The sequence below is a fragment of the Plecotus auritus genome, assembly GCF_963455305.1.
Source record: "Plecotus auritus genome assembly, chromosome: 5".
NCBI lineage: Eukaryota > Metazoa > Chordata > Mammalia > Chiroptera > Vespertilionidae > Plecotus > Plecotus auritus.
This window is the reverse complement of record NC_137776.1, coordinates 4,499,203-4,522,345: the sequence shown is the minus strand read 5'-3', so window position 1 is coordinate 4,522,345 and position 23,143 is coordinate 4,499,203. Positions and strand designations below refer to the sequence as shown.

The 23,143-nt window shown below is 43.9% G+C and overlaps 1 protein-coding gene across 1 annotated transcript in view; it reads left to right on the top strand.

Moving 5' to 3' along the window:
* Positions 1-23,143, top strand: part of TMEFF2 (transmembrane protein with EGF like and two follistatin like domains 2) — a 256,247-nt gene that overhangs the window by 194,373 nt on the left and 38,731 nt on the right. Inside the window, 2 exon segments of the mRNA XM_080667325.1 lie at positions 7,699-7,847; positions 8,771-8,830. Of these exon segments, the coding sequence (XP_080523451.1) occupies positions 7,699-7,847; positions 8,771-8,830 (209 nt within the window).

Genomic DNA, 23,143 nt, shown 5'->3' with positions numbered 1-23,143 from the left:
ACACACTCACACACACTCACACACTCACTCACTGCTGAGCTCCAAGCTCCCTGAGATCCAAGGCATAGAGGACAACATATTAGGTCTCAAGCCCACATTATCTATGCAAAGGAGGAATGCCAGATCACCAAGTAAGACCACCTTTTTCCCCTGAAAGGAATGATCACGAATATCCTTATAGAAAAACGAATAAAAGTTAAGCAAATCAAAATGATCTCTACAGTGGAATGGGCAATAGTTTCAAAATAGCCATTTTTCCTCAATGCCGAGCTGTTTTTCATCTACCGTTCCCTACGCCTCGTGGATAAAATCCAAGGGTGTGATGTTAAATTGCAGTTTTGCGGAAAACCGAGACTCTATGCTGCTCAGACACATTCACTCCCGACAGATCTTTGTGGAAGGAAAGCACGCCAGAGGGTCAGTTGGTAAAATACGAACATGAAGGTGCCCCGCTGGGTGTGGCCATCCCACGGCGGGGCCCAAAGGGAAGCACGTGACAAGAGAAGAGAGTGAGGACTGAGTCTATTGAATGTGATCCCCCCCCATTTCATTACATTGTTTTTCCATCCAGCTACTCACGGTGGGGCTTCCGTGCTTTCTGACTTAGTGGTGTGTTAAGGCCCATCCAGACAGAGCGACCTCTCTTTAGTGACCACAGAGTCACCCTCGGTTATTGGAAGTGTTTCCTTCCAGCCTAGTGAGCGAGAGCCTTCACATGATGCTGAGGAGGGATTTTTGCTTCAAGCTGCTTTAAACAGCGTATAGGAGGGAGAAGAATTGTTCACTTTGGTGATCTTAGGTTGTAAACGCAGATGCTTCAGAAAGGAAAAGAAATGCGGAGAAAATGCAGCTGTGACACAGGAGGCAACTTCTGCTTGTGCCGTATCCGGGACCCTGGAGGCCCTGGCACCAGAAGTGGCTGCTGGCACGGCGTCTTAGGTCAGTCCTGGGACCGGGCCGGCCGGGGCTGATACAAGGTCACCTGCAGTGAAGGTGCTTCCGTGGAGGGGATGGAGCCCCGTTCGCCCCCTCAGTAGCAGAGAAAGAAATCATCGCCCCCCGAGCCCGCCGCTCCCTCCCCATTTTCCGCCTTGGCACACAGCGCAGAGCAGGACGAAAGCAGGAAAGAGCAGAGAGGAAGCGCGTGATGGGACGTGGTTTCCTTAGCAGCTGGCGGTGCTGTGCCTTCGGATGGGTCCCTGAGCCCTGTGGGTGCTCCTTTTCTGTCTTAGCGTGAATGCCTCACTGCGGGCTGTCCTGTGAGCCCCCTGCTGATGGCAATAGCCTGGTGACGGGTCCCTCTGCCCACACTCCACCGCCAGCTTGTCTTCCTAGAGCACCCCTTTCGTCACGTGACCTTCTCCTCACCCCGAGCTCAGAGAGCTCTCAGGACCCCCCATTGCCTAGAACAGCCTTGGGCAAACTACAGCCCGCGGGCCAGATCCGGCTGTTCTATCCGGTTCTCTTGCTCTCCCCTCCGCTCCTTTACTTTGAATTTATATTAGTTCACACAAACACTCCATCCATGCTTTTGTTCCGGCCCTCCGGTCCAGTTTAAGAACCCATTGTGGCCCTCGAGTCAAAAAGTTTGCCCACCCCTGGCCTAGAAGGTAAAGGCCACCCCTTGGACCTTGGACGGGCATCGCAGTCTGGAGTGCTGTAGGCCTCCGCACTTGTGATGGGAAGAGCTGATTCCCATCAGATCGATGTATTCGCGGTCCCCCAGCACCGGGTGCACTGTCTGCCTCCACACATCTCCCCTGTCGCTCACTTCACCACGATCCTGTTCAGGCCTCCCCCTCCTAGTTCCGTCTCCACCTTTCCCCCCCGCCTTGTGACCCAACCCTGAGATCCCTACAGAGGAGCCAGGTGCCAGCACAGAGGAGCCCTCAGCGCTTCGTCTCCTCCTCACCACTCGCTCTTGGTTTACCTTGGTGAATCGGTTCTGCCAGCTGCTCGGCCCCTGATGTTTGCGAATCCGTGCACTTAGTTACCGGTCCCTGTCACACACAGATACCATGTGGAGGAAAGCATTTCAGTGCATGTCACTGAAGCATGTGCATTAAGTAAGAATATTAGGAAAAGGGTGCGGCTGGATCCAGACCAGCTGACATTTCTCCATAGACTACGCAAGGCATCCGCCTCGGAAGGAGCTAAGGGACTCGTGTGAAATGCTGACTTCTGCGTCCTGCCCCAGAACTATTGCATCGCAGTCTCTCGTGGTCAATCTTACCCACAGTGAACGTGGGAAGTCCCTGCGACTTAGAGGGTGAGAACGCGTTCACTGTCATTAACAGCACAGCTGCACACCAGCATCACCGGTGGCATGATTGACAGCTGCACTCTCCTGGGCCTCCCACTAGCGCTCCTCAGCGAGAGCTTGGGCCCAAGGTGAGATACTCCGCAGAGGCTGGATCTGCATCCAAGATTGGAAACCATTGAATCAAATGTTATTCATGATCAATATTTATTGGTAATTACAACTTCTCAGCGACTTTGTTAAGCCATCTGTGTGCGTTATTTCATTTCATCCCTATAATCCTGAGTTAGTCTCTCCGTTTCCATGGGCTTGGGGAAGTTAGGGAACTAGTCCAAGGCCATACAGCTGGTATGTGATGGAGCCTCAATTGGACACAGGTCTGATACCAAATTCCAAGCTCCAGGCACATTCCCCATCTACCTGTGTCATTGTGTTAGACATTATTTCAAACTAGAGGCCCGGTACACAAATATTCATGCACTTGTGGGGAGTCCCTCAGCCTGGCCCGTGCCTTCTCGCAGACCAGGAGCCCTTGGGGGATGTCTGACTGATGGCTTAGGCCCGCTCTGGCCTCCCTCTGCGGGAGGTGACCAGCTGGGCAATCGGGGGCGGGGGGGGAGGGGGGTACAGCGCTGGCTGGTGAGCAGCCAGCCCCGCCCACCAATCGCCTCTCCACCACCACAGGTTGCCGCCAGTCGTCGTCCCCTCCCTCTGCCCGCTGGCACCAGCCTGGGCTGGTCTGGCGTCACCCACTCGCCAGCCCCGCTCTCCGCTGACCAGTCGTTCCGCCATTTGGTCAGTTTGCATATTAGGCTTTCGTTATATAAGATATGACCTTCAGTATCTCCCCCAGGCATGGTTCTCCCTGTTCAATATGTGATTCTGTTTTTGGAAGTTCTGCCCTCCCCCACCCCCCCCCACCCCCAGGGGAAGGGTTTCTCAACTCCGTTTTCCTTCCTGTAGATACCCAATGAGTAGCTATTTGTTGTCCTAGGCCCATGGTCCGCAAACTGCAGCTCGCGAGCCACATGCGGCTCTTTGGCCCCTTGAGTGTGGCTCTTCCACAAAATACCACGGCCTGGGTGAGTCTATTTTGAAGAAGTGGCGTTAGAAGAAGTTTAAGTTTAAAAAATGTGGCTCTCCAAAGAAATTTCAAGCGTTGTACTGTTGACATTTGGCTCTGTTGACTAATAAGTTTGCTGACCACTGTCCTAGGCTTTGCCCCAATATTCCCTAGGACTTCCCATCTAGTAAGCCAACTGCTATGCTTTTCCTCCTTATAAAGAGATCGATATTAATGGCAGCTAAACATTTTCCATGTCCAAGATACTAGTAAGCCCGGTCCCCCTTGGGAAAGCTCACTGCCGTCCTGGGTAACATGTCTGGAGAAGGGCATTGTTCTTCTTAGGGTTCAAAGCTACTAGTGAAAGGGTTGCCCTCTCCAGTGTATATACCCACACTCACAAACGTCCCGAGCAACCACACGGGCAACTTCCTAGGCTAACTCTCCGTCAGTGCCGTCACACGCTCTGCACAGGGGATGTACGTGCTCGGTGGCTTTTCACATCTCATTTCCCCTCCCAAGTCACAGTGAAGCCTGAGTTGCCGGCTCTTTCCAGATAAAATGCCGTAATCAGGTTCCATCAACAGGAGTGGGGTGGGAGTTAATGAGTGAATGGGCTGAAATTATCACAAGAGTCTCGAGTGAAAGGTGCCCTGTTTGTGCTGTTATTAATGGGAGGCAGCGCCTCCGTGGCAGGTCTGATGGAGAGCACACACAGCAGCCCTGACCTCATGGACCGGCCGCGCCAGAGCGGGTCTGCCTGCTTCCCCAGGGCCAGGCTGCAGGGAAACGGTCCGGCCCAGGGCCAGGCCCACATCTGGCTGCTTTAAAACTGGTCCGAGGTGCTGTGTGGCCGAAATTCCGAGTGGACACCGGTCCAGAAGCTTGGGAGAGGAACGAGTGACAGGCATGCCTGATAAAGGGAACAAAATCGAGTGACATGAGAGGGCAACCACAAACCAGACGTATGAGTGGGTGACTTACTGCCTGGCGCTGTTAGCAGCCTTACACAGACTCGGCCAGGGACGAGCCATTCCTAAATACTCGGGGAAAGCTTACTTAATGCACCGCAGAACATGCTGGAAAGAGCCATTGAAGCCAGGCAGGCACTCAGTGAAGTCAAGCCCCCTGCCCACATCTTCGCGAGGTAATTATAAATGCCCGTAAGTTGTCTTAGACACCACCTTCCACTTCCTATCGTTTGCACTTTTCGCCCCATCAGGTGATCTTTTAAAATGATTGCGTGTTTCTTTTCTTTCTTACGATTCAGAGAGCAAAGGATTTTCAGTCCATGTTAATTTTCTTGGAGGGATTTTAAAGGGCTCTATTTCCACAGAGACCCCTAAAATTATTATTTCCAAGGGAGACTTCCTCTTTTTCTCCATAGCCTAGAAGACAAGAAATCTATGTAACCGCAGTGCCAAAATGTCAAAAGACTGAGATAGGTTGGGAAAAAGAAGAAGAAAAAGCGCCAAAAAAAAAATCCCTAACGCCACCCATGCAGTCCAAAGCTTAACAAATCCCTGGCTCACATAAATCCTTGTGACATGCTGTAATTAACTAGTTACTCCTCTCAGAAAGAATAATAATGCAATTATTTGCCAAAGGCAGTGACGAAGGGATGGTTTCTGTTTTTAAAAATGTCTGCCTTCCATTTCTGTAGGAAAAGAAAAAAAAACAACAACACAAACCCGGGATTAATTTGCATAATTATGAAAATTATACAAATTAATCCAGGGTGACCTGCAATGTCACCATCACACTGTATGATAATTCTGTCACTTTTTTTTATCAGAGCCTTATATTTGTTCAGTGGTTTGAGGTAGCAATAAACTAAGTCACTGCCATGTTTAAATTATATTGGTTCCCCAAATCTGCACCACAAAATAGAAATAATAGCCCGCCAAACCCATCTCTTCACAGTTGGAGTTCAATGCCATTGAGCCACTGAGGGCCAGTGCTGCTTCCTTTGTGTGGCCACAAATCACAGGAGGAAGGGCCTTCTCTCTCCCAGGGCCTCTGGGAGTCTGCGTGCCACGTAGCACAGGGTTAGGGAGAGTGTGTATGAGCGTGTGACTGCTGCTCTCTCGGGTGTGTTAATATCTAGAACAAGGACCCTTTCTTTCACTCCACCAGCCCACCCTGCCATTCTGAACTAGGTAATTAAGTCGGCAAGCATTTATTGAAAACCCGCTCCGACGCGCTGTGCGAGGTACCAGGAAATCGACATGAAAAAGACATACTGTTGGTGAGAAGGTTGTAGAAAAGTCAGATATAAACTAGCAAATAGAACCATTAGCAGTGCAGTGAATACCAGCAAGGAGCCCATTGAAACGTACACACACACACACACACACACACACACACACACACACACACACTCCTTCACTCGTACAAACACACAAAACCCCTCTGCTCCGTGAACATGGATTTCTACAAATTCCAGACTCTTTACAAGTTCTTGATGCCATTTCAAGCACCGGCGTGATGCCATAGCTGTGGCCACATGGCACCGTCACAGCTAAAGCAGGAAGCCACTCCTCAATGATGAGCATGTAGAGACGGCGACCTCTATCCGAGCGCGGGCCCTGAACAGAGTCAAAACAGCCAAGTGTTCCTAAAGCAGTTCCCGTACCCCCAAAGAGTGAAGGGCATCGGCGCCCGTTCTGCCGGCCTCTTTAGCAGAGAGCTAGGTCATTCCGATACGATGGTCTGAAGGATGCCACTCAGAGAAAACACTGGTGTACAGACAACCCTCCCGCTCCATCAGCAAACCGATCGGATCCAGCACCGATTCCCAGGAGGCGAGACCCCTGCCAGGGCGACCACCTGCGAATGCGGAATTCTAGGCTCCACCCTGAAGCTTGCCTATGAATCCGTATATTTTAAAGTCTTCTGGAAAATTCTAACACACACTCCATGGCATGAGGACAGGGCTGGGTTTTCCTTTAACACGTCCGGAGAAGGTCCTCACTCCACAGTTTACTAGCTCTCTGACCTTATGTAATGTCATTGGTCCCTCAAAGGCTGTTGTGTTGATGAAATGATGCCAGGATGCAAAGAGCACAGCAGGCACCGAGCTGTGTGCTTTTATCAGCACAGCCTGTGCCCCGCTCTAAGGAAGATACACAGAAGGAAAAGGTGTGCTTCACCCCTTTGAGAAACACGTCATCCATTTAGAAATATAATACAACTCTTAATAAAAATGTTAACGATGTGTTCATATTCTAAGAGAGTAATTAATATCTGAAGGCCAAAAACAACACAATATTCTGAGTAACAAAGTACATTGTAAACTACAGAATTATAAGAACATAGAAAAAAAATCATTAGAATTTTGCTTTAAAAAATTCTTCTAATTCAGGTGGTCTAATTCTCATTCTTTCGCCACGTTTGTATTTATACCTAGAAACATACTAAAATCATGAGTGATAATCAACTTATTATGTAAAAGTGAACTAGAAAAAGAGTAGGGGAGCCCTAACCGGTTTGGCTCAGTGGATAGAGTGTCAGCCTGCGGACTGAAGGGTCCCAGGTTCGATTCCGGTCAAGAGCATGTACCTGGGTTGCGGGCACATCCCCAGTAGGGGGCGTGCAGAAGGCAGCTGATCGATGTCTCTCTCTCATCGATGTTTCTAACTTTCTATCCCTCTCTCTTCCTCTCTGTAAAAAATCAATAAAATATTTAAAAAAAAAAAAAAGAAAAAGAAAAAGAGTAGGGGATCTGGGGAAGGGGGGCCAAGGGGTAGGCCTCAGGGGGCTCATGGAACCCGTAACATATTACCCAGAGTTGCTCGTGGGTATTTCTAAGGAGAGATCCACAGCTTTCATTTGATTCTCCAGGGTCTGGTGGCCCCCCGAAATGTTAAGGATCACTGAGGATTCCGGGTTAGCACATTTGATGCGCATCGCGTGCATGCCGAGGAAGTGGACTTCTGATGGCGTTCCATAGTCTCCTTGTTGGCTTCCGGTTAAATATCACCTGCACCCTTTCCCTCCGGCTCTCCCCATCCGGCACCCCAAGGAAGGACCAGCACAGGGAGGTTCCCTGGAGGAGACGCACAGCAGTGGCAGGGTGCTCAGCCTGTGTGGCTTCTGCGGGCTCAGTGTCAAGGTCACGTGCAGGCTTGCCAAGTCCCCGCGGCCGGGATCCACGGGCGGTTCCTTTCTGAGTTTTCCCTGTGTGTCTGTCACCCACGGCTCCGTCGTTTGAAATAGCTGTGATTAGTTCTCTTTTTGTATCGGGTAGAAACGCGAGGAACTTTCCTGGAAGGAAACACTTGAGTTTTGCCAACTTGCTGTTTGCCAACCTCGCGATTCTTCCACGTGGTGATGTCCCCATTGACGTGACGTGTTTTGATCTCTCCCCCTTTAGGTGTGTGTGCAACATTGACTGTTCTCAAACCAACTTCAATCCCCTCTGCGCCTCCGATGGGAAGTCCTATGATAACGCCTGTCAGATCAAGGAGGCGTCGTGTCAGAAACAGGAGAAAATCGAAGTCCTGTCTCTGGGTCGATGTCAAGGTAATGTTCATACTAAAATTCATCTCCAAGGCCCTGGCTGGTTTGGCTCAGTGGATAGAGTGTCGGCCTGTGCGCTGAAGGGCCCAGGGTTTGATTCCCAGTCAAGGGCATATGCCCCAGATGGGCTCCATCCCCAGTAGGGGGCGTGCAGGAGGCAGCCGATCAATGATTCTCTCTCATCATGGATGTTTCCATCTCTCTCTCCCTCTCCCTTCCTCTCTGAAATCCATAAAAATATTTTTAAAAATTCATTTCAAAGGATGTTTTGGTCTTCGTATAGAAATGAAAGTGAAGAAAGCTTCTTATTAGGCAGCTGTTTCATTCCAAAAGGCAGTTCTGATGTGTAATGGCTAGGAGAGTCTACTGTGGTATTAGTGTTGATTATAAGCTTGAGGGCCTGTGGACAGCGGCCCGTATCTTTTTCTGTCTAACGGGACTGTACCTGCACAAGGCATAAACACAGAAACACAGGAGCCAGTTTTCAGAAGGTAACAGACATTCTCCCTGCGGAGGACAAGAAGAAAGCCAAAATCATTTTAGCAAAGAATCTTTGAAATTAAAAGTAAATCACACCACTCTTATATGTTGATTTAATAGAAATATTTCAAGTACATTTTTAAGGCAGAATGTTCTATTTTGTTTCTTGTTCAGAAATATTTTGTTGATTTTTGACTTGTTATTTTTTTTACCCATCTTACCTCAGTTATATTGATAACCTTCTCCTTGCCCTAAAATTTAGAAAACTGGTATCATTCTATTATTCGCTCTCAAACATCTACTGACATTGTCAATCTGTCTTTATATCATGGTTGCTTAGAAGTGTAGTTGTAAAAATACCTTAATTGCAATGGGGGGTAATATAAAGTTGACATTAGATGTTAAGCAATAGTTAACCAATCTTTATTATTAACTTTTTAACACAGACAACACAACTACAACTACTAAATCTGAAGATGGACATTATGCAAGAACAGATTATGCAGGTACGTAACATTTTCTATGACGAGACGTGAGCACAGCTGTAGAATAGTCCTGAGGATTCATTGTTCACCCTGGGTCCTCAGTTTCATGGTGCGATGCTTCTGACGTGCTGGGTCTTCTCCTGCGTTGTTCACTCTTTCAATAGGCAAGAGGGAATTTTTTGAAGTAAAGAAGACCCCCTTTTTTTTTTTTTTTGCCAGAGTTAAAGCAATTGTCAAAAATGTCAGTAAGATATAATTAACTTGTTTTGACAGTGCAAATGGTACAAATGACAAAACATTTATCAAATTAATGGGTATCCGTGGAAATTAATGCCATTTTTGGCAGTATATTATAATGAATGCAAATGTTCTAGTTTGAATTTTCATAAAAGTCAACAATAAAAATGTTTGCTAGGCTCTAAAAAAGCTGGAAATAAGGGACAACTATAAATAGTAATGCAGGCTGTCTCTATTCAGAAGGGAAGTTAAAAAGGTATGTATAATTTGTTTTTAAAAAATAATACATTTCTTTAATTTACTTAGAAAATTAAATGCATCTTCTGACACAATGCAAAATTACAAAGCATTTTATATAAAAATATAAATTTTATTTAGCAATTATAGGATATTATTTTAAGGAATATTTCTACCAAATATAATTTTCCTAGGTTGTAAAATAATTTATAGATATACAAATGGGATTAAACAGGTCCTTGAATTTAATACAGAACTCAGGATAAAAAATATAAAAATGGAACCATTGAAGTTGATTACAATATGTGGATTTTTTAAAATATTTTTTCACTTAGCTATTAAGAATTTGTAACTAGATTTATGGCTAATATTCAATAAAAAAGAATTGCTTCTTTTTTTATGATCTGCAAAAGCTTTATTATACCTTACAAGGCTATTATTAAGAACTGGTGAACGAAAGCATTTTGTAATTTGCTTTGAAAACTATACACAAGTAAAGTGGATTTTTATAATGTTTTTTATTTTTGTTGTTGACACTATTACAGATGTCCCCTTACATTTCAAAATATGCACTACCACTCATTCTTTTTTAAATTGCATTTCCTTTAACAATGTTCCTGATGTTATATTTATATACAAAGTCAATCTTGATGAAACTGAAAAAAATTGGTCTATCATATAGTTTATTTACAGTTACTTCAGACCTTTTAGAATTTGAAAATAGTAAAAGACTTCTTTTAAAAATGTTTTATTTTTATCTAAATGTTTTTGAACATGCAAATAAAACTTTTCACGTGATAGAAGCCTAGAATTGTCATAGGCAATGATACATGGGAAAACGTTAGTGGTACTATTGTGTAGCTGTTCCCACAGTGTCCAGGAGCGATATTAATAAGTGTTCCTTGAAAAGAATTGTTCATGATCAGTACGTTGGGGAAGAGCATAGATAAACAAATGATTTTTTTTTACCCAGGATTCCTTACAACTCCTATGTATACTATAAACTTTTTAAGAGATATGCATCCTTTATTATTTGTTTATTTACTCATTTTTTGTTGTTGTTATGGAGAATTTCTAATCACAAGACACACACAAATGTAGTCTGGAGAGTATGGGGAACCCACATATACTCATCACTCAAACTCAGTAGCACCAACGCATGCATGGCTCACCTATCCTTATTCCCACCTGTATCATTTTTCCCACTTTCAAAATATGTGGAAGTGAATGCCAGAAATGGCATCATTTCGTTCACAAATATTGTAACCTGCATCTTTAAAAGATCAACCCTTTTGTAAGCAATATCACAATGTCATCACACCCAAAATAATTATGAATATGTCTTTATAATACATAACTGTTATCAAATTTGTTTGATGAATAACACTTTTTTTAATAGTTTATTGATTTTTTAGAGAGAGGAATGGAGATAGAGAGAGAAACACTGATATGAGAGCACATCTATAGGCTGTGTCCTGCATGCCCCCTACTGGGAATCGAGCCGGCAACCAGGGCTTGTGCCCTGACCAGGAATCGAACCTCCTGATGCCCAACCGAGCCACACTGGCCAGGGCAATAACACATTTTTTGTGTGTGGCAAGTTTTACAGTAGTAGTGTTCCCAAGAATGGATTTTAGAATATACTGATCTACAGGAAAATATTAAAAGTAATAAAGGATAATAATAGAAAACTAAGTTCTGAGGCTAATAATACATATTTTATATTTTAAATGAAATAAAATTTTATTCCTATAGCTTTATTACTTACAATAACTATATCTTTACAGTGTTATAAGCCACCACCTGGCACATTTAAATTTACTATAGCCTAAATTATTTCTAAATTTCATAAGGATCTTATTTCTATTCCAGGAGTAGCTTACTAACTGTGCTTAAAATACTTTAATACATGTTTTGAAAACGAATTCATATGAGGAGGAAATCTTCAAAAATTTAACATTCTATGAATATTTCTCCATTGACCCCTCTATCAATGGACTCAGAGGAAAATCAGACCTTTTCCTGAGAATTTTGTCCCTGAAACAAAGAACTCTTCATATTGATTACTGCCAATACACAAATAGATGTGTTTTGGGGGGTTAAATTTTTATTAAAAAAAAAATTCATATTTCAGTTTGGTTTCAAACAATCTCTGATCGTCAGTGTCAGTGCTTTTCATTGACATTTTTTATCTTATCACTTTATCGAATGTGAAAAGGAAAGAGAATTTATCTTTGAATACAGGCAAATGAAAACTGCTTAGTGTCCTTCAAAGTCTTCTAGTTTGACATCAGATTTACTTAAGGTTAAAGTGAACTTTAACAACACATATTTGTTGAAATCCCGGTTTAAGACAGGAATGGAGATAATGTCAATTGAAGCTTGCAATTCCTAATTAAACATTGATTGCATACCTAACAATTTTCCTTGAATGTAATTTAGATGCCTTTATCTTTCTTGGTGATCTTATTAAAATGCAATGTAAACCTCTTTTTAGACATGATTTAAAAAATAGCCATATTCCTCAACATGTCCAAGCTTCCAAGAGTATTAGCATTTTCCTGAATTTTTTAACGTAAACTTTGGAAAAATTTAAAAGAACCACCTGGAGATTCTTTTTTTGCCTTTTCCCTTATGCTTCTACTTAAAATGTGTATGCTCACTTATCCTATCTAATAAAAGAGTAATATGCAGATTGACCATCACTCCAACACACAAGATGGCTGCCCCCATGTGGTCAAAGATCCTGCCCCCATGTGGACACAAGATGGCCACCACAAGATGGCCAGCAAGGGAGGGCAGTTGGGAGGGACCAGGCCTGCAAGGGAGGGCAGTTGGGGGCAATCAAGCCTGCAAGGGAGGGCAGTTAGGGGTGACCAGGCCGGCAGAGGAGGGAAGTTGGGGGCGACTGGGCCTGCAGGGGAGAGCAGTTGGGGGGAGACCCAGGCCTGCAGGGGAGGGCAGTTAGGGGCAAACAGGCTGGCAGGGGAGCAGTTAGGCATCAATCAGGCTGGCAGGGGAGTGGTTAGGGTTTTTTTTATTACTCTAATAAAAGAGTAATATGCAAATTGACCATCACTCCAATACACAAGCTGGCTGCCCCCATGTGGACCCAAGATGGCCACCACAATATGTCCAGCCATCTTGTGTTCTTGGGTTGATAGCTTTAAGGTAGGCTCAGAGGGAGGTGGAAAATTGTTAGGTATGCAATCAATGTTTAATTAGGAATTGCAAGCTTCAATTGACATTATCTCCATTCCTGTCTTAAACTGGGATTTTAACAAATATGTGTTTTTAAAGTTCACTTTAACCTTAAGTAAATCTGATGTCAAACTAGAAGACTTTAAAGGACACCTGGAGGCACCGGGCCTCTAGTCCCAAGGAAAAAGGACTAGAGGCCTTTTTTATTTGTTTTTCATTTTATTTATTTATAATCTTTATTGTTGAAAGTATTACATAGGTCCTCCTTTTCCCCCCCCATTAACCTCCTACCGGGATCGGGCCTAAATGGGCAGTCAGACATCCCTCGAGGGGTCCCAGATTGGAGAGGGTGCAGGCTGGGCTGAGGGACACACCGCCCCCCCCCCCCCGTGCATGAATTTCGTGCACCGGGCCTCTAGTCCCAAATAATTTTACTAAAACCTAGAATAAAAGTAAGTAACATAAGGACTAAAATAAGTTGCCATGATTTTACAGCACACCAATAAAAAAAATTAAAAAACAACAACAACAACATGGGAGGTTGACTAATGGAGAAAGTGCCAAGGACAGAACAGCGTGTCCCCTTAATGTCTGTTTCGCAGGCTCCATGCCCCCAGGGGGGGGAACAGGAAGTGTGTGACTCATATTCCTAGAGTCCTCTGTGCTCACAGCTCCTTCCATGCCAGTCACTTCCCTTGTTAGACAAAACATTCAGGACTCTCCCACCACAGGGAAGTACTGATCTTAACACTTGCTCGTTGTGTCCGTCCATGTCGCCAATACCAGAGGTTAAAAACCTGGTCCGATGCCCCACACCCAGCCTTTCTCCTTCTGAGCCTACCTTAAAGCTATCAACCCAAGAACACACGTTTCTGATTATAAAAATGGAAGTACACCTTAAAGAAAGCCTACATCTTAAAGATGCTCTTATTTTTAATATCACTGAAAAGCACGACTCCAATAGGGACCAGCAGGGGGTGATTTACAAAACAAGAACAACAATAAAAATAAAAACAAAGTGAGGGAGCCGAGCCTCCAATGAGAATACCCCTGCTGGGTTAGAGCCGTGGATTCCATGATCCTGGCAAGTGCAGCTGGCACCAGGAAAACAAAGCATTTTCGAGCTCATTCCTGCAGCATTGTTTCCTGGTTGTGTCTGACTGGTCTCTGTTCTGCCCTCTGCCCTTTAGAGAAACCCGAGGCCTGAGTGTGCCCTGAATCGGGAGCTTTGGATCACATTGTTCCAGGCAGAGGGACAGGATCCCTGTCTGATAAGCCAAACAGCCCACTGTGCCGAAACCGGTTTGGCTCAGTGGATAGAGCGTCGGCCTGCGGACTGAAGGGTCCCGGGTTCGATTCCGGTCAAGGGCATGTACCTTGGTTGCGGGCACATCCCCAGTGGGAGGTGTGCAGGAGGCAGCTGATCGATGTTTCTCTCTCATCGATGTTTCTAGCTCTCTATCCCTCTCCCTTCCTCTCTGTAAAATATCAATAAAATATATTTTAAAAAATTTTAAAATAAAAATAAAAAAATAAAATAAACAGCCCACTGAATGGCATTCTCCCTGCATTGCTCTAAAATTTGGGCTTAGATTTAGGTCTTTCTCTTCACTAGCAGAAAGGTTTAAAGAACACAGTGTTTATTTATTTTATTTATTTATAATCTTTATTGTTGAAAGTATTATATAGGTCCTCCTTTCCCCCCATTAACCTCTCCCAGCCCGCTCCGGTTCCCCCCAGGCCCTCACCACCCCATTGTCTGTGTTCTTGGGTTTTGCGTATTTGCATACCAGTTCATTGGTTGATCTCTTCCCACCCACCCTCCCCTGCCTTCCCTCTGAGGTTCCACAGTCTGAGATACAGGTTTTAAAAACCACAAAGCCAGGACTTGTGAGGATTTCCACTGTTAATATTTAACTTTCTTTCTGGAAGTTCTAAAATAGCAATTGTTTTACATCTCTTAAAACAATTGTCTTACAATGGGGAAAAAAAGTGAAGTCATCTATTTTGTTTTCCATTATCTGGTATATGTATTTTCTTATTGTGTGGTTTTTCTACCTAAAAGTCTGGTCATGCTCCAAAAAAAAAAGTGGCTACATATTTTTCCAGTGCAAATATACTTAATTTCATAAGTTAGATTTAAAAAGAAAAAAAAACATGAAGTTAAATTACTTTATCTTTTACCACCTAGAAATGTATGTCCTTTTATGACATTCTGTATCAGTTTCCTAAAGGATTTCCAGTGGCTTATAATTAAAACATACTCAATAAGAATGCTTAAAGAGAAACTGAAAACATAAAAACAGAATTGTCGAGGAAAAATGAATATACCAACAACACAGGCTATTACAAGTTACTGCATTTAGCCCTGAGCTTTCTTGCAAATGCAACGGCTGAGTCCATTTATCCAGGAAATAGCCACAGAGCCCTGCTAGATGCACCCCACTCTCCTGGGCTTTGCAGAGATGAACTCGTCGCCCAGGTCTCTGCTAAATGGAGCCTGGATCTCCGCGGTCTGAGAAAAAGAAATATCGGCGCAGAGACCAAAGGCCAAGTCTCTCTAGCACCAGCTTCTAAAAGGAAGATTTAGCCTAGATCTTTCTATAAGGTAGGGCCGGGAACATAGAATGGATAATACCTCCAACCGTGATTTTTATAAAATATGCCATAGCTCTTCCTATGGCTGGGGAGGTTTTTAAATCAATTTTTATACCATACTAGAGCATAGCACTAAAATATGTATAATGCAATGATGGTATTTCCATGGCAGGGAAAGGGCTGTGTGTGTGTGTCGGCGGGGGGCGGGGGGGGCGGTTCTTTCTCCAATGTCTGCAGGTTCAACAGGGAGTGGGTAACAGAATAATTAGGAAGCCTAAGGAAAGATAAAAATATAAATGTGAGAGGATAGTATGTATTTGGGAAAAAGAAATGTCCCCTGTTTCTCTGAGCCTTTAAGAGGGAAGTAAGCCCTGAGTCACCCGGCCCTGGGAGGGAGCCGAGTGTGGGTCCCAGCAGGCAGGGGTCCATATGTCTACCGCTGCTCATTGCCCTGTGGCTGTTCCTCATGTCTTAGAACATTTAGGGAGGATTGATTTTTAGGAAACATTCTCTTTAGAAACCTGTTCCTTATTGTTAAGCAATCATTTAAATATTAAGGTTAGGTCTGAAATATGGAAGAAAGCCATCAGAAATACACATTTCAACCACATTCTATCCATCCCATTATTAACCCATCAACCCCTTTTTCCACATGAAGAGGAAAGTTTTAAAATAGCAAATGTTTTGCATCTCTTGAAATTATATATATGTATATAATTTTTATATATACATAAAATGCTATATATATATGAAATACATCTTGAAAGGGTACCAAATAGTCTAAGTCAATTGTCACAGTAACGTGTTCTCTGTAGAAACCACTGCAATTCTCAAAGGCTTTTACATGGATTGTCTCCTTCAGTCCTGACCACAGAAATGTGAGGGAGATATCACACACATCTGACAGGCGAGAAATTGAGGATCAGGGAGGTTAAGTAAAAAGGCTACGTGATAGAGCTAAGGTTCAAACTACCACTGCTGATTCCATCTCCCAGCAAAGCGTGAGCGGTGAGGGGCCCGGAAGACGTGTCACTGCCTCCCATTCTCAGAGGCTTTGGGGCTCACTCTGCACCGTGGGGGTTCAGACTCCCAGCTGCTTCCCCATGGGTCTGCATTGCTGTGAGATGCTCCAAGGAGTTGCTCTTCTCTTTAAACGTGTGTCATAGCTCATCAGCACCCTAAAGGGGCGCTATTGTTTGGGTTTGAAATTATCCCGTTCTGTGTCCTCCTTCCCCACCTGGACAGGCGAAGCCAAGGAGAACAGTGCTTGCTCCAAGTAAATCCTCCGTTGATAGGAGATGTGTGCGTGATACTTTGCGGGTTTATTAAAAATCCGTTCACATTGCCTTATTTGCTCTAATGCCAATCCAATAAAACTGGGTTACAAATACTAGGGGAAATAAAATGGAGGCTAAAAAAATAAATTAAAAAAAAAAGCTAAGAGGCGGACCTGGAACTGGACACAGTATTTTGACATATTGGCCAGCCACCCACGCGAAGAAGGCGAATGATGTATCTGCTCTGTGCCTCTGCACATGCACCGACAGGAATACCAAGTGCTTACATATCACATTCACGCCGTGAATTAACGCAGTCATGTGGCAAGAATACGCATTTAAAATGGAGGCCTTTTCCATTTGCTCATGAGCACAAGGAGCCCTTCACCGGAGAGCGTGTTCCATCCAGGCCAATAATTTGATCTGCAGGAAATAAATAAACAGTAGCAAATGCAGGCAGCAGCTTGGAGCACAAATATTGGTATCAACAGCGAAATAAATAAAAAGGTTTGCCCAGGCTATTACAGTGCCACCCGACTAGACTAGAATATTTAAGCTCGGGAAACAAATTAAGATGTCAAGATTTCTGAGGAAGTGTCTCCACTCAGGTATTTCCCCCCCTGGGACTGCAGTAGAGGGCTGCAAGATGTAAAAAGCTTTCTGCGCACCCTCACTCCCCATCCCTCCCCATCTCCTGAACTGTGCTTGCATTGTTTTCCCTATAAAATCCTGCAGCCAGTCATCTGTGCTGTTACGTTGTGTTCATGGTGATAGATAAATGCCGAAGCGCTGTTCGCAGTACAGATGATGGTTTTCCACTGAAGACTCGCCCTGGGCCCTGGGAGACGCTCCAGGAAACTTGGTGTTTATGCCCCAGTTCATACACGCATCCTACATCATGGATGTGCACTTTTTCCTATTTGAACGGCTCCTTTTGGAAATAAATTGTTCCCTTTGAGGTGTTGTTTATCCACCTTTCTCTTCCATGAAGGTGTGGCAGTCAGTGGTGAACCCCACTAAAAGATCAGACAGGGCTGAGTTTAAACACTGGCCATGCTTGTATTGATCAGTTAACCTTGAGCCGATTAGTTGACCTTTCTGAGCCTCAGTTTCTTCATCTGTTCAATGGCGTTCAGCCTACTGCCATAGGGTTGAGGTCTGAAAAGACACCATGTGAGTCATTCGCAAGCACCTGGTAAGCGAGCTATTGTTACTATTTTCCTTTTGGTCTGACAATTGAGAATTTTATTTTTATGGGAAATGTAACAGATTATATGAGATAGGATCTTCTGCTCAGGTCATATAACAAACTGTTGGCAAGAGACTGACTTTTTAAGTCATTATGAAGAAATATTTGTTGAGCACCTACTATTTACAAGTCTTCCGTACATTGAGATGTCTAAACATGCACATGGCTAATTTTCAGTTTTCCACCAGTCAACATAATTTTATGCGTGGTATATTTTGATCACTTTAAAATAATATGATCACCAGATTATTACTGCATGAGGTTTAAATAGAAATTAATGAGAAGACATAACATTTGACAGAACTGCAAGATTGTGATAGCAGTTATATTTATTTCCTATTTGACCTTTAAATTAGTCATTTATATCCCAAGGTACGTGTTTGAAGGACCTACATATTTATTACTTAAAAGAAACCTATTGCCCGGCCGGTATTGCTCAGTGGTTGAGCATCCATCCATGAATCAGAAGGTTAACAGTTCGATTCCCCGTCACAACACATACTTGGGTTGCGGGCTCCATCCACAGTGGGGGGGGGGGGCATGCAGGGGACAGTCAATCAATGATTCTCTCACATCACTGATGCTTCTATCTCTCCCTCTCCCTCCCCTCTCTGAAATCAATAAAAACATAAAAAAGAAAAAAGAAAGAAGCCTGTATCATGGGTGGCCACATACTGATGACCACAAGCAAAAGCAACAGGAATGTGGCATATAAGAATTATTTCTGTTTATGCAAAACATGATTTTCACTCAGAAAGTTAATGTTTACACATCATCAATCAATATGTGCGTGCACACACACACACACACACTCACACACTCACACATTAAAAGAGGCAAAGCATCAAGATCACAGCAAACATTTTCAACAAAAACTCATCATCAAGGAAACACAAGTCCACTAAGCACAGGCGGCAAAGAGGAAACGCTGTTTGAGCTCAGACATCTCGCTGTCACGGGTGAAACTGACATTCCTCTCCACCTTCATTCACCTTTTCACCTCCAGCATGTCCTTTCCATTCCTCTAAGTTTGGGTAGAATGCGGGAAACTGAAAGAAGAGTAGGAATAAGTCCACACGCTCTGTAGAATTCCTAAGCACATTGTTCTCCATAAAACTAATAAATAAAATCCAAGCAATTTTTTAAAAAAAATCCAGATCACTTTGATTTGCTGCTTTTGTTAATGAGCCTGACATGCCCCAAGCATATGAACCCACGTTTTCAAGCGCGTTAAAATTCAGTTCTCACATCTTGATGATCTGAGACTGTGTACAAATGTAATCAACTAAAATATCTTTAAATATCTGTGAAACTAAAATCTCCCCGAGAAATTGCATTTTCAAGCAGTGCTACTTGTTTCACGGGTCATAGCTTGTTCCCTGTAGCTTCCATTTGCTCATGAACACAAGGAAAATGCTCAGACATTTAGTGTGAACTCAAATGTAATCAGCGGAAGCCTAATCCATGAGCCAGACTCCACTTACACCAATGTATGGGAATCAGTGCTAAGGCTTGAGGAACGTGGTGGTCCAAGAATATGAAAGCAGCATGGGGACCGGAGAGGACAGCACCCCCCACCCCATACCTGGGTCCTGACATCCGGGAGAGGAGGGCAGGGGTCCTGGCCACCTGCTCAGGAGGCAGAAGGGATTTGTATTCCCAGGGAAAGCTGGTGCTGTGGTATGCAAGAAGAGAGATGAGCCAGCCAGCGTGGCTCAGTGGTTGAGCTTCGACCTATGAACCAGGAGGTCACGGTTCTATTCCTGGTCCGGGCACATGCCTGGATTTCGAGCTCATTCCTCAATGTGGAGCGTGCAGGAGGCAGCTGATCTCTCTCGTCATGGATGTTTCTCTCTCTCTCCCTCTTCCTTCCTCTCTGAAACCAGTAAAAATGTTAAAAAGAAGAGAGAGATGAGCATTTTAGAGAAGCACCTAAGGGTACCGGGGCATTTGCCAATAATGGAGCATAGTTTGGGGGGAGCTTTGGGAAATTGTTGAAATTTGGGAGCAGAGAGATAGGTTTAGTCAAGGGCAGAGAACCAACAAGGGCAGCACATCACGAATATGCTGACTCAGTGGTGATGAGCAACTGGGACAGGACAGGGCAAGAGTGGATATTGACTAAATTTACGATACAAGCTCTTGGACTTGGAGACTCAGAAATCTACATTTTAAACACACCCATCGCGAGCTCTTGCTCAGTGGTGAACTCAAAGGAACCGAATCCAGTGTCTGTGTATTGATTTGCAATGAAAAGTTACCTAGATGACTTTGGGTCCTCTGACCGGTGCATTCTCTTCTTAGAGTTGAATTCTCTGAGAAGCCCGGGTATAATGAGGCCACTCAGTGAGCCTGAATAGGGCACATCTTCTTTAGGCACTTAAAGCATCAAGCTAAGACAGCCTGATGCAAATGCGCACACAGTAGGGGAACTCCTGCCCTCCAGCTAGCATAGATGACAAGTGCCTTTGGCCAGGACTTCCTCTCCCAGGGACAGAGGTTGCCCTACCACTACTGGCCTCTGTGACTGACTCGCCTTTGTTGAGTTTCCACTCCTGGGTAGTGCTTGTCCAATGTACCTGTTTTCCTACTGTGGTCAGCTGAGTCAGGGTGACGCTCAGGCCTGCTCTCCCAGAGCCATTTCAGGAGTTTCAGGCATTCTAGGAAAAGCCCGGGCAACCCTACTCTCCTTGCTTCTGGGTTCCTCTGGGATCTCATTCAGGAGCCCCCAAGAAATGACGTAGAAGTACAGAACACCAACATTAACCTTACAGGGTTAGTAGGTCCTTCTAACATTGTGGAGCCTACAGAAGTGTTTACACAAAGTTAATAACCCTGAAAGCCATTCTTTAATCTATGATCCAAAAAGGATTTAAGCAATAACAAAGAAAACATGAATAAATCTTAGAAAGCAAATTTACTATTTGGGGGACGTCCTAAGTCAATTCTTAATATTTATGCTAATAAATACCCTTGATGGTGATATGGCTAATGTTTCATTTTATACAACCTAAACAGAATGGGTTTATTAATTACCCCGCCCAGGAGGAGACGGGGAGTTCTGCAGAGTGTGAATGCATTAACCATGTTTGATGGTGCTACATGATATTTCTGTAAAATAGAGCCGAGGCCAATAAAAAAAATCCACTGCCCTTAATCTTCTTTACATTTCCTAAGATTCAAACCTGTGTATATCATACATCAGAAAACCCCCTCCCAAGGGTATTTCATTTAAAATGTTTATTTAATAATGGAAATAAATGTCTGTTAAACTAAAAGAAAAAAAAAGATTAAACAAATTTTAAAAATCATTTTAAAAATGAATTGCAAAACAAGTTCCATTTGTCCTCCAGAAATCAAGTATTCTAGAAAGATCACATTATTAGTCTTCAGACTTTAAACCAACACTCAGTTAGTGTTTTGTCAGGCAGTACACATCCAAATTCACTTCTGCACAAGCACTGGTCGCGTACTGTTACCATTATTCTACAAATTCTGCCCCACTGGGGGTTTTCCTATGTATTTTTCTGTTGTTTACAGTCCCGGAGAAGTTGAAGGTTTCCTGTTGCCTGAAATAACCTCTGAGCAAATCCCATTCCGGTCCCACACCCCTGGCCACTCGCCCTTCTGCACAGGTGGCACCTCTGCCTTTGTTTCCCTTTTTTAAAAATATATTTCTATTGATTTCAGAGAGGAAGGGAGAGGGAGAGAGATAGAAACATCAATGATGAGAGAGAATCACTGATCAGCTGCCTTCTGCCCACCCCCTACTGGCGATCAAGCCGCAACCTGGGTACGTGTCCTTGAGCGGAACCAAACCCTGGGCCTTTCCATCTGGAGGCCAACACCCTATCCACGGAGCCAAACCAGCCAGGGCTGTTTCCTGTTTTTAATGAAATGTAGCTATGGGGGTCTGGGGAAGGACCAAGAAGCAGTCCAAAGAAACTTAGCTGAGAGGTAGCCTTAATGGAGGGCCCATGCTGTCTTCCATATGTGGGACAATTGACAGCAAGCATAATACCTTGTCAACAAGATAGGCAACCATTGGCTCTCGCCTATCGAGGTAGATTATTGGGGCTATTTTCTAGCATGCAGGCTGGCTGCTTTCTGCAATTTGGCATGCTGCTTAGCTGTTCCCGTTAGCCTTGGATTCGTATGTGCTTAGGAAACACAGCTAATTGTAATGTGATCCTAAGAAAACCATTGTTATCTTCATTATAATCTTGACTGTCAACATTATCATCATCATCATATCAGAAAAATCAAACCACTGGAATAGGATCACCTAGTTCATTCCAAAGTCAACTAGAAATTATATGTGTGTTATCTATTGCTCTGAATTCTCTATAAGGCTATTCTCTAGTGATATGGCTGGTCATATTTATTTCTTATTTTCATTTGAATTTTAGAGCAAATGACTTCTAAGTAGCATTTTATAGGAGGAAGAGCCTGGAATAGGAATATAGAAACGTTTGGTTCAGTCTCATGTTTATTCTAAGCTAACTCATCGAAACTTAAATATTTGGCCTCTCAAACCTAAGTCTTCTCATCAGCAGCAACATTTGGAAATAAGATCCAATTATAATGATGCATTTTGGGGCTTAGGATTCTATGACCAGGAATATAGCTTTAGTTCAGAAATCAGGAACATGAGGGAAAGTGGTCGACCATCCTCTATGACAGTGATTCTCAACTGGGGCAACACTTGACAATGTTTGGAGAATTTTGGCGGGGGGGGTGCTACTTGTGTCTAGGGGTGGTGGAGGCCAGGGGTGCACAGAACAGGTCCCCACAACAAAGACTTATCCAGCCAAAATGCCAACAGTTCCAAGGTTTGGAAATCCTGCTTTATGGCGTTGGAAATTATGCGAACCTGCATGTCACATGGGATCTAGAAATGAGGAGGATCTACGAAGTCCTGAGCGGGGATCTCTAATCTCTTCTCAATTCTCCTGTGCCCTCAATGGAGACACAACCCCAGACCGTGGATCACTGGCTTAGCCCAAGTTGTGTTTTTTTTTTTCCATCTTAGTGCTTCACACACACACACTGACTTGTAAGTGACGGTTGCCCCAGAAGTAGAGCTGTTCTTTCAGGCGCACTCATAAGAAGGAATCTCTGTTTCTGAAGAAGCAGCTCTGGAGAGATAGACATTCTCCTCTATAAAGGAAGCTCTACGTAGTTGTCATAGCCTAAGTGGTTGAGGATGCCTCCTGGGCATAATTGGATCTCCTACTCAGCACTCCTAACTAGAATTCCATTAACCTGGGTCCCCGCTTTGCTTCTGTTCAAAGCTGTGTCATCTTTTTGTTTGTCGTAGCTACTCCTTACACATGTTGACTAAACTGCTGAAGCAAACACTTCCTGTTTGAAAGATGGTTAATGATGTGCTTTGAGGAGGCAACAGCAACCCTTTCAAAGCTCCTTGTTATTATCCGGCACTTCCACAGTAAATCTTTGTAGACTTTGGTTCATAGGGATGCATTAAAGCCAACTGGCTGAATCCTAGGAAAGTGTCCAACAACAGTTCTTAAG